The sequence below is a fragment of the Bos javanicus genome, chromosome 29 (genome assembly GCF_032452875.1).
Source record: "Bos javanicus breed banteng chromosome 29, ARS-OSU_banteng_1.0, whole genome shotgun sequence".
Taxonomy (NCBI): Eukaryota; Metazoa; Chordata; class Mammalia; order Artiodactyla; family Bovidae; genus Bos; species Bos javanicus.
Window position 1 is genome coordinate 45,082,141 of NC_083896.1, and position 12,363 is coordinate 45,094,503.

Here is a 12,363-nt window from a genome sequence, read left to right on the forward strand (position 1 = left end):
TTATTCTAGAGCACATGTACATAAATCCAAAAAGAAATCTTGCTCATTTTGGTTGTCTACCCCCAACCCCCTGTCCCCCCCGCCACCCCCAACACACACCCTTCTCTAGGCCTAGGCAACCACTCATATACTTACTATCCCTGTGATGGTAAGTAGATGAGTGGGCTTCCCTGATATCTCAGTTGGTAAAGAATCTGCCTGCAATGCAGGAGACCCCAGTTCGATTCCTGGGTCAGGAAGAGCCCCTGAGGGAAAGGCTACCCTACCCACTCCAGCATTCTTGGGTTTCCCTTGTGGCTCAGTTGGTGAAGAATTTGTCCACAACGTGGGAGGCCTGGGTTGGGAAGATCCCCTAGAGAGGGGAAAGGCTACCCATTGCAGTACTCTGGCCTGGAGAATTCCATGGACCATATAGTCCATGGGGTCACAAAGAGCCAGACGTGACTGAGCGCCTGTCACTGTCCCTGTAGATCTACGTATTCTGGACGTCTCATGTGCACAGCGTCAGGCAGCATGTGGTCCTTGTGTGTCTGGTGTCTTTCAATTAGGTTTTCAGCATTATCCATGTTGTAGCATATATTAGTACTTCATTCTGTTATTAGATAATTAATGGGTTATACAGATGTTATCACATTGTACTTATTCATTCATCAGTTGACAAACATTTGGGTGGTTTTCACAACTCATTTTTTAAAAATATGCAGACTTGAACCAGACATTTCATTGAAAAAATATACAAATGGTCCGTAAGTACAAGAAAAGGTGCTCACTATCGTTAGTCATTGTTGTTGTTCTTTAGTCACTACGTCTCTCTTGTGGCCCTACGCACTGTAGCCCACCAGGCTCCTCTGTCCTTGGATTTCCCAGGCAAGAATAGTGGATTGGGACGCTATTTCCTTCTCCAGTTTCCAGTTAAAGATGAAATTCCTTAACATAGCCCATAAGGCGCTTGTAACTGTGCTGGAACTTACCTCTTCAGATTTCTGTTGTATAGACTTTGCTTCCTAATGGTTACCACACTTTTGCTGATCAGGGGCCTTTACATATGCGGTTTCCTCAACTTGGAATAGCAGTTGCCCCGCTCCACCCAGCCCCTAAAGTCAGCCACTATTTACGTTTTCAAAGTACCCTGTACTCGTCCCTCTGCAGTGCTTACAGCGAAAATCACATCTCATTCATCAAAATCCTGGTTTGGAATTCAAATCACTGATGAATCAGTTCAGGAACTTTTAGTGTGAGATGCCTTGTGGCACTTTAAAATGGTCTATAATGAGAATTTGGTCTTGGTGGATAAAAGGAATTATGTACCCCCACATGGAGTTTTTAAACTGAGGTTTAGAAATAAACCTGTTTCAACAGTCCTCTTATGTTGTCTGAAAACTAACCCCTTTCCAGTGTCATCTGTTTTGGGGAGAGTGAAAGGATTTTCTAGGGGAAAAGTATTTTATATGATTCTTCAAGGCTTTTTCTCCTTTACCTTTTTTTTTAAATTAATTTTTTTGGCCACAACATGCAGCATGCAGGAACTTAGTTCCCCAACCAGGGATCAAACCTGAGTCCCCCGCAGTACAGGGATGGCGGTTTAACCACTGGACCCCCGGGAGGTCCGTCCTTCAGGTTAGACTGTGCTGTGCAGTACAGTAACCACTAGTCACACGAAGCTAATTTAAAGACTTCAGTTTCTCAGCTTCACTGGGCACGTTTCAAGTACTTTTAATAGCCACATGTATCTAGTAGCTATAAATTGGACCACAGATATAGAACACGTTCAACAATGCCAAAAGTTGTACTGGACAGTGCTGATGTAGAACTGTACTGAATCATTTTTTTCTGGCTTTTTCTGCCAGTGATACGGAATCAAGACATGTTAAGTTGCTATGTTTTGACTTCCCTAGTGTCCCACTGGCTAAGACGCCATATATATAAATATCCCCACATCATCATAACTATTTTATTCATTTTAGCCAAAGTCTAATTCTAGTTTAAATTGTGAATTTAAATGAACATATACTGTGAAGTCAAACTGAGTCAATATGACAGGTCCCTGTTCTGACTCAACCTTTTCCTGACACAGGGTTCTCCTGTGGGGCTTTTATCACTACTAACCTGGGTTTGCTGGTGTATGAACGGGAAAAAGCAGCACTGGTTATTTACAGAGGAGGAGCCTGACCTCTAGGTGTAGCATACTTACTAATGTCTCAAGATGCTGGCTAATTCATCTCCACTCAGTGCTGAGGCTGTAGTACTTATCTCACTAAATACTTAAAATTTCAGATTTCTGTTCTTCCACTGAAGTTTGTAGTTTGAGCACAACTGAGAAAGAACCAGAAGACATTTGTGGTAAATTAAGTCATACAAATACAAAAAGATACTTAAGTGTTAGAAACGTTTATTTGTCAAAATATATATATAAAAAAAAAAAAGTGGGAGAAGTGGAGTAAAACAAGGCTAAATTTCAGCTACTGCTGTACCACGATCACAGGTCAGACATAAAACAAAACAAAACAAACAAAACAACAACCAAAACCCCAATGGTCCTAGCAATTTCAGAAGATTAGCTTCAGTGTTAAGAGTCCAGAGCTAACAGAGAAGAGTAAAAGGTTGCTTGCCTCTACGTGGAAGGGAAAGGAGATGTTGCAGGTAGACAGGGAGAAGGGGTCAACTCCTAAGGAAAGCAAGATAAGAGGGATCCCACTGTACAGGAGAAAGGGGACGCCAACATAATCCTTACCTAGGGCTGCTCAGAGGCTGGGAACGAGAGGAACAGAAAGGCTACAGAAACTAGTACCAGGAGGAGAGAAAAGTGAATGTAGAAGAATTAAATTAAGAAAGAAAACATAGTTGGTCACAAACTCCTTTGTTTACTGAAACATGAAGCAATGGAAACATCCCGGCAAAGGGGACCGCGCGGAGCAAGTTCTCATATATGACCGCAGCCCGAGGGTTCAGTCCGCAATTATCCTACCTGAAAGAGAGCACAACACAAGAGGCTTACACAATGCCTGGAGAGCAGCTTGGCTCCGAGTACAAGGGCCCTGGTCCCGTCCTGTATTCCAGGGGGAAAAAGAACAGAACAAAACAAAACCAAGTCAGACTGGGTCAAAGTTACATCTCATGTAATTACCTTTCTACTATGGCTATATATAGGAGTCTACTTATATACAGAACAAGAAGCAATCTGTCTGGAAGACTGCTGTATTGGTGAGGAATGTATCTTTCTCATTTGTTTACCCATCTTTTAGGTAAAACTACTGTCACTGAAACCAAGGGCATACAGATACCAAGAACCATAATTTAATTTTTGGTTTCAAAAAATCAGAAGATGCTAGGTCTCAAATATGGTCAGTTATACTATTCTAAATATGTCTCATTTTAATCTTTCATATAAACACGTTTTCAGAAGTGACAATCATAAAGGGTTTCAAGGAGTGGTTCATTCATCCTCCAACACACCTGCATTATCACACTGTCACAGATTTAGAGTCACAGTTACAGCAGTTCCTTTAGTTGACCAAATCTCCCTTACCAAAACAAGAGAAGAAATCCTAAATTCTCTAATTCTTCCATTGGTGATGGGAACGCCAGACACCAATGGCTGGGGGAAAAAAAAAGTTAACTCACACCAAGTTCCTCTACTTATTACAGACAAAGGGCCAAATCTTGGTCTTGATCTGTGCCAATCGACTTCAAAAGTTGTGACGTTCTTGAATCAGTTCTGCTAGGGTGAGACCCGAATTTGGATCCCCAACAGTTCTGGAGTATTTCATCCTGGCAGCCTCATTAACATCAGGCTCCTGGGACTGCAACCAACTCAGGGTTATTCAGTCCATATGAGGTTCATACCTGGAAGGTAAGTTTCTTTAACAGTCATCACTAAAAAGAGGTTAGTTGAACAACCACTGCTAGCAGTCAAAAACCACGTAAACATACCTTAGTAATATTTTACAGACCACAATATATACTATTTAATGTTCAACTTTGGAACACAGTTGAGAGAAATGTACAGTTATCTAGAAGACACCACCTTACTCTAGAGGCATATCCTCACTTCATGGAAGACCAGCAGCATTAAGAGATGAATGGCAGACTACACTAGTTGTTAAGACTATCTACTTGGTGCACATGGACACTCACTGCTACACAGGAGTCACAGCGCATCCCTGTCTTGTCACAGTCACACAGGATATAACATCACAGGTTCATACATTTGCTTCTCACTAAGCAAAAGGGAAAATTCCTGTCACTTGGTTTTCTTCTACTCATACATCAAAGAGGTCTGTTAAGAACCCTGGAAACTCGGTGGTAACTCAGTTTAACTTTCCTACTGGGCCTCCAGTTCTGCTGATGCTCAATTTCAAGGTACTAAGTATCAATCTCTAGATACTCCAATTATTCTTGACATTCCAACATCTTTGCTTACATTACCTGAAGGAGGGAAAATTAAACTGCCAGGGTTACCATCAATGGGATTTCATACACTTCAGAAAAGTACCTGTTTAATCTAGTTCTTTACATGTTCTCAAACAAAAAAATCCCCCAAATTTGCTGGAAGCAATGGGAAGTGTCAGGCTCTTGAGAGTAGCATCATAAGCCATGCAGAAATACAGCTAAGTGCCCATGGAGAACAAGATGCTTACTATTAAGGAAGGGACCCACGGAATCCAGAGCAGACAGTGGCATCAAAACATTGCTTTCCAGCAAGTGTCTTGGAACTAAATGCCTAAAACTCAGAGGATTTTATTTGGCTTATATATTAGAAGAGTTTTTTCTGATAAAGGCTCATGAGCTAAGTAGTAGTTTTATTAGCAAATTGGAAATCTGAACTTACTTTAAATCCTCATTGGTGACATTAATTATTAACTTCTGAACCCGTACTCTTCCACGTACATCACAGTGACTTTTGTGGTGGAAAGAGAAAGTGGTTTTGGACTCAGGTAGGCCTGACTATGAATTCTGGCTTTACCTCTCAATCACCAGATGACATCAGACAAAGCACTTAACCTCTCTGGGCCTTAGGTTCCTTTCTCCATAAAAGGAAGTGTCTTAAAACCTCGCTGTATCATTGGACGATGTATGTGCAAAGAGTACTCAAGTGTTCTCTTCAGCTATGTTTCCTGTAACCTGGATCTGCTTACATTTGATTAAAGAACAATATCCTAATAATCTGAGTTGTTGTTTTCCCGGGATGGACAAGTTGGTTGGAGTTGTCAACGAAGACCTCAACAGGCCAAATGAAGCTCTGGCCTAGAGAAATATTTAAGACTAAAATGCAGTGACTACCTTTTGGATACTGTCCTGACAGCAAACAGGTGGCTTTAGCCTCCTCTATGTGGCAAGGTCTCCTTTCTGGGGAACTAAGTGGACTCTCTTAACCACACCCACCCCACTCTCACCTCCAGTTTTTAAAAGGCTGAGTACCGTGCTCGGTCCACATACTGCTCCCGTTCATACCGGGCCATGTCATACAGAGAATTCCGTGCAGCTGCTGAAGCCTGAGACAGCTCGCTCTCTGGCCCATAACCGTAGCCCTCTCCGACCGTGGGGAGTACAGCTGCACCACGACGCAGGGGGCTCCTGTCCCTTCCGTAATAGGAGGAAGTGGTGGCAGCGGCAGCAGCCATAGCAGCCGAGGTGGCAGCAGCGCCTGAGTTTGGCAACAGGTGTCTGTCGTAGGGATCAACGGAAGTGGAGTTGAGGTGACTGGTCACAGCTGTGTTCTGGACTTGAGGCAGATGAGACATGGTCTGCTCTGCATAGTTGTACGCGGAAGCTGCTGCTGCTGCTGCCACTGCCTCGTAAGAGCGGACTCGGTAACGCTTATAGTAGTCAAGTGCTCCGTATGCGTCGTTGTAATACACGGATTCCCCGTAGCCCATGGTGTAAGGTGTGCGCACCGCTCCATACTGTTCATTATACTGCTCAGTAAAGTCCGCCACACGGCCCGAACGATCTACTGGACACTCTTTGGACCAGTGCCCCTCTTTCCCACACCGATAGCAGCCGCTCTGGTCTCCCATCCCAGGGGCGGTGCGAAGCCGGCTGGTGGACAACTGCACGTGCATTCGTTTGCCTTTAGGAAATAGATGTAAGAAGATTTATTATAACTCATTAACCTTCCTTGTCTTCCCCAAAATCAACTAGTTGGCAAAAGACACACAAACATACAAACACACACTCCTACAACCCTATTTCAACAATCCCCTCCAAAAAAGAAGCTGAAGTTTTAACAGAGGAGACTTAGAAAATCTGAGTCCTCAGAAACCAGTCAATACTTTCTACTTACACCAGTAGACCAGGATTCCCTCCTACTTCCGTCTCCAAGACTTTCTTCTCCCCAGCACAGCAATTGAGAGTTTCCACTTTTCAATACTATTATCAAAACCTGACAATTTTTCCAAATCAAATATCCAACACCACCTCAGTTATGGTCTGCGTAGTAAAGCATCTTACCAACCTCTCACTGATGTACTCAGGGCCACATAAGGCCTAACCATGTACTGCAGCTTAAAAAACCACAGCATACGCTGTCTGTCTTGTTTCTTCCAGCCGTTTTTGTAAGTGTCACCAGAAGGCTATGCTGGGTACACAAATCATACCTGGCGCATCATCTGCTTCAACTCCAGGACCTCTTAAGAGTTAGCTGTAAGACCTTCCAGACTTCAACCCCACCCCCACATTGCTTTTTAAGCAAAGGTGAATCCACGCCTGCTGTGGAAAGAAAACCATCTACCCAGGTCTCTCAGCAGCAAGAGATGGTTCTTGAAGCGGTACTGGTTTCTTAGGGACAGTGTGTTTTCATATAATGGAATGATTGGCATTTCATCCTGTTATGCAGTAAACTACATAAACCTGTAAACAGTTCTTTACAGGGAATTGTCTACTTGTTAGAAAAATGCAGCACTGGGCTAAAGGCTTCAGGGCACCCGTACAAACAAGCCACATCCATACTTGCAGGAAATGACCAGCACAGGAACAGCTAAGAGAAGAAACCATCTTTGCCTGGGCTTGTGTACAACCAAGCCCAGGGACCCTTGCTAATGAAAGCATCCGAGGTCTTTAAAAGCAGTTTGAGAAAAGGCATATTCTTGGCAGCATGTGGTGCTGAACTGCCTAAGACTTTGGAGATCAAGTCAATGCTTTACAGATCATAGCCAAAAGCAGCCAGTACAGATGGAGAGGAACTGGGGCTTTGCATCACTAAAGGGCTGCTCAGGACAAATCCCCCCTCCGCGATCAGCAGGTTGCTCTCTCTATAACAGACCTTGTTCTGGATGCAGCTATGCGGTAGGAGGCCTCGTGCTCCACCATCCTGTTGGAAACAGCCCGATTCAGGACGGCAGCCAGAACAGCGCCATGCACTGACCCTGAGAGGGGAGCGGGTTAGTGCGGTAACATCACTTTAGTCAAACTCAGTTCTGCCCGACGTCCAACATTCCTACCACCCCAGTTTCTAGTAGCTGCTGCCTCAAACTTAAAACCCTTTCTTTAGCAGAAACAAAGGTGCTCAGGTTTTTACTTCCAGCTGCTAGTAGAGAGGCAGCACCCACCATAAACACTGATAAGTCAGCAAGATACCAAACAGCAATTTAATATGAAAGCAGCATTTAGCCATCCCATTATTTTCAGATACAGATACTCCCATTCTTAGAAGTTATTACAGGTCAAATGCTAACTGTGCTTAGAACAGAAGCACACGGAGTTTTGCCCCAACTTATATCCCAAATGTAGAACTCCCTATAATTTGTACTGGAGGGATTACAAGCTACTTGGCTTTCAAACATGCATGGTGACATTAAACTTGTGTGATAGACACAAACTGTTTCAATTCTGAAGTCAGTGTAACCATGCCAATCTAAAAAGCAGCCAATCCAGAGACCTAGAAGTACATTTTCAAGGAAAATATGTAACTTAGTCCTTTACAGATTATGGGTCCATTTTTTTTGAGAAACAAAACCCAGTGATTTTTTCCCCCTTGATGTTTCTATTACTACATACAATCTCCACCACTGCTTTTAGAGTGGAATTCAGAAGTTTATAAACATCTGTAGTAGCTGTAAAAAGGATTCAGGTAAACAACTCTTTAAAAAAGATCTACAACAGAAGTGATAGATTTTTTTCACATGATCTTTCCAAAGGTGGTAACCAGGCATTTAATTTAAATTTCCTAAAATTCTTATGATAATTGAAATATACTGTGCTTCTTTATTACCTTAAGGAACTAATGCAAAGAAAACTGAAAGAAGATTAAATTCTACTACTCTACTACACTTGGAGAGGCCAAAAGCTTAAAAATTTTCTGAAATCTCCAAAAAAATTACTGAGGTATGTTGCCAACATTTCCCAGAAAACCAGCCTCCACCGCCCACAAGTGTTTTTTTTTGAAAGAAAGAGGTGGGCAACCTGAGATCCTCAATGCTGAGCTCCTACCAAGTAACAGGACCCAGAGATTAGGGATATAGCTTGATATACAACTGTACTCCAATTTAATGTTTATTTACACATTAGTTAAAAACAAAACACATAAACTCATATAACCAGCTTCCCAGCTCAGCTGCCTGAGTTATTACTTGGGAATAGCTTCTTCAGGGTCTTTCAATGCAAACTGCTTGCTAAGTCAGTAGCGGTTCAGTTCACTGCTGTTTATAGGGAGGAAACAGATCCCCAGAGACTCAGGTAAACTCAGATTTTGCTCCTTTCTTTTTAAGTCGTACAAGTCAGGACGCCTCAGTAGCAGCCATTAACATATAAAGGTTCAAAAGATGACCAAAGTGGCACTCTTAAGAGGTCCCCTTTATTAGGAGATGAGTAAAAAGGCTTTATGAAAAAAATGTGACAAATTGGTATCTAGATTGTATTTTCTGTAAGACTGCAACTTATTATCCAATGCTAAACTTTCTCTTGTCATCTGGAAAAAAAACAGAGCTGGTTATAAAAATGTCTGTACGTAAAACATAACGAAAAGTTGGGTGCTTTCTCTAGAGGGCCCAGGCTAAGAACATGAAAACCAAATAAAGGATACTTTTTTTCCCCCCAATAATGATGTTTAAAAAAATCTCATGGATCATTGTGTTATTACATCCTGAATGAAACCCACTGTATTAAAACACATTTCTTTCAAGCCAACCCCCTCTCAATTAACTGACGTCCATATACCTATTTCTGATCCTATTCTTTTACTCAATAGCATATTAAAAAGGTAAAGACAAGCAGTATTATACTAGAACATCGCTGCAGTTTGTACCAGACTTTAACTGCATTCTTTCACATTTTACTTGTTACCTATCAAGAGAGAACTCCCATTTCCTCCAACACTGTCCATTCATGATGCCCTCCTTCATCCAATGAAAATAATTCAGGGTATTTTTAAAGGTATCTGAAGCGCAACAGCTTTCCAAAATAATAAAAGAAAACCAAATATAAATGAGGAAAGGTATTACATTTTAAAGCTTCTAACCATCATAGAAACATTTGTTGTTGCGAACACCACTCACCTTTTATCACACAGTGCTTTACTGTCAAAGCACTTTCACATCTATTGCCTCATTCTAGCCTCACTACCGTCCTGTGAGGGAGGTACGGCAGGGATCATTATAACTCTATTTTACAAGTGGGGAAAATGAAGCACAAAGAGGTTAAAACGCTTGTCCAAGATCATATGACAAGTAAATGGTAGCAAGTCTACAATTTTTGCCCTGTGCTTTAAAGAGCAGCTAAAAGCCAGGACACCACTGGCTGAAGCCAGAAATATCTGATGTATTATTTGCAATCTCTACTATCTGCAAACTTTCTTACCCTTTTCTGGTCAACTTTTCCTCTTCTCCATTTCTTTTCTGTTCTCTAGGTTTAGTAGAGGACCCTTAAGTACGTCTTTACAACCCTTTTAAGGGTACTCAGAGAAAAAAAATGATCTTAATTTATAAACCTGAAAAGTGGATGTAAACATGTGGTCTAAGATGACACTATCAACAAAAAGCTTGTAGAACAGCGCTGTACGACAGAACTTCCTGTGATGATGTAAATGTTCTGTATCTGCACCGATACAGTCACCACTAGCCTGTATGGCTTCTGAGTACTTGAAATGTGTGCAGCACAACCGAGAAACGGAACTTTAAAATTTATTTAATTTCAACTTAATAGCTACACGGGGCTAGTGGCTACCATATCAGCACAGTTCCAGAGAGTCTTCAACCTCCTGTAGTACTAATGACAACGTATGTACTTTTATTAATGATATAAATAATTCGATATGACACTCTAATAGGAATCTTCTCAGAGGCAGAACCGTAATTCCCATTCAACCTAACATTTTTAGAAACGTCCTTTTTTCCCTTTAGGATTAAATAATAGTATGTGGAGCAGAATACATAGCACAGTTTTTGACTCTGCTCATATAGTTCATCACATACTGAACAAATTTGAGTACTCAAAAGATAACCCCCCCAAATCAGATTCACCACCCAGATTTATAATACAGAGATTCTTAAAGATGTCTTTGTTCTTTCCCATCAGGGCCCATTGCCCAGGGCAGTAAGGAGTATAAGCCCTATGCATTTAAACTCTCAAATATATAAGGCTTCCTCATCCTAACAAAAGCAGCAAGTAAGCCACAGACCTTTATCCTCTTCTCCCATTTGCAGATTAAACTTCCAACAGCACCCAAATGAATGACGCTTGCAGAAAAAAGTGACCTACCGTTTGTGATTCTACAAAGTTGTTGAGAAACATCTTGGCAAATCTGAAAAGGAGAAGTGTTTGCTTCTCCAAGAGTTAAGTTGTGTTTAAGCATAGTAAACATACAATCGTTCTATTATTTCCAGCTAAAGTAGAATGGAAGACACCACCTGCCAGCCCCATGGTCCTGTGTTCTTGCCTCTGTCTACACCTAGACCCCACTCGGTTTTGCACCCAGGCCCCAGAGCAGTTCACCTTGAAACTCTGTGTTGTCAAGGCCCCTGATGGCCTCCACTGCATCCTCAGCCCGCTCCATGTGTACAAAGGCATAATCTTTCACGATGTCACATTCGATGACTGGACCGTACTCCTCAAACTTGGCCCGGAGCTCTTGGTTGGTACAAGTAGGACTGATGTTGCCTACATGCAACTTGGTTGAAGCTTTGCTCTTATTCTTGCTGGCTTCCACGTTGATGTTCACCCCGTGCAGCTTGTAGTGGTGCAGGTTGCGGATGGCATCCTCGGCCGCCGTCTTGTCCTCTATGTGCACAAAGCCGTAGTTCTTAATGATGTCACATTCCAGCACCTTCCCATACTGCTCGAAGAGAGAGCGGATCTCCTGCTCTGTGGCCTCCCGGGGCAGGTTTCCGATGAACAGCTTCACCATCCTGACAAGAGCCTGAAAGAGAAGAAAGGAGATTTTCAGAAGTTAGAGGCGAAAGTTTCAATGCACTGCATTTTGGATTAATCCTCCTAAGTTCTTGGCACCTTCAAGATGCTCACACAGACGTTCCTTCTTTTTTCAGTAGCGGGAGAAAGGTTAGCTCTTAAGGAGTAGTGTGAGCTGTGTGTAACACGCGAACGGGTCGGTTGTCAGCATGCATTGCATAGTCCCTCGTGGAATAAGGCGCATTTTAAGTAACAGGGTTAGCTTGAAATACTCCTGTTTTGGGGCAGGTAAGAGAAGAATCCAAATGTGGGGAAAAGGCATACATATATCTAACTGTCCCTCGTAACGAGGTTTTGGAGGGAAATCTGTGTACCTCTCTTCCGTGAAGCATCACCGTTCAAAATACTTTTAAGAATAAAAAGGCCCCCTCTGCCCCAACTGGGAACCCCCACCCCCGCCCTGGCGACCCAACTCCAGTGCCTTCTCCCCAACAAAGACTCGACTCGACCCCTGCCCCGCCCCCTCCGGAGACCCGGCCCCGCCTCCTCCCGTTGTCTTCCCCGGACCTCCGGCACCAAGAGAAGAAACCCAAACCCTGGGCCATCCCCGTCCGCCAGAGGCCCGGCGGCCCGGCTCTCAGGCTCCCCACACACCCACAAGAACCTTGCGCACCTCCGGGTGGCAGCAGCGCTGGCGGCGGCTCCCGCGTCAGAGAGAACCCTACAAAATGGCGACGGCCGCTCAAACCTCGGCGCGACCGGGCCTTTCTCGCGCGCCACCTGACGCACGCGCGAGTGCGCGCTGCCCACCCCCTCCTCACCCTCGCGGGAGCCAGGCGACCAATCCCGCGGCCGCGTACAAATGGCTGCCCCGGGCTCGGCTCCCAGTCGCCCCGATACGGGGCGGGGCCCGCTGCTGTCGGCGCGGCGGAGCGGAGGTCAGCCCGCCCCCTGGCCCGGCTAGCCAATCAACACCTTGGACGGTGGTGTGGGTGGGGGTCGGCGCTCACGCGTCAGAAGGCT

At 43.7% G+C, this 12,363-nt stretch overlaps 1 protein-coding gene across 12 annotated transcripts; it reads right to left on the reverse strand.

The window, feature by feature from the left end:
• Positions 1–2,372: 2,372 nt before the first annotated feature.
• On the reverse strand, positions 2,373–12,276 carry LOC133241512 (RNA-binding protein 4B). 12 transcript variants are annotated; one of them, XR_009734611.1, is made up of 5 exons: positions 11,715–11,734; positions 10,927–11,350; positions 5,394–6,070; positions 3,622–3,843; positions 2,373–2,965 (listed from the first exon to the last, which is right to left on the reverse strand). XR_009734611.1 is itself a non-coding variant. In XM_061407124.1 (4 exons), exons 2-3 carry the CDS (start codon positions 11,336–11,338, stop codon positions 5,403–5,405), a joined length of 1,080 nt encoding a protein of 359 aa, XP_061263108.1. In that variant the 5' UTR covers positions 11,339–11,350; positions 12,162–12,276; the 3' UTR covers positions 2,373–3,843; positions 5,394–5,402. The 12 variants fall into 12 exon arrangements, 9 of the variants coding, with proteins under 9 accessions (XP_061263108.1, XP_061263107.1, XP_061263105.1 ...); XR_009734610.1 differs by having other exon boundaries at positions 2,373–3,046; XM_061407124.1 differs by lacking the exon at positions 11,715–11,734 and adding an exon at positions 12,162–12,276 and having other exon boundaries at positions 2,373–3,843.
• Positions 12,277–12,363: the final 87 nt, after the last annotated feature.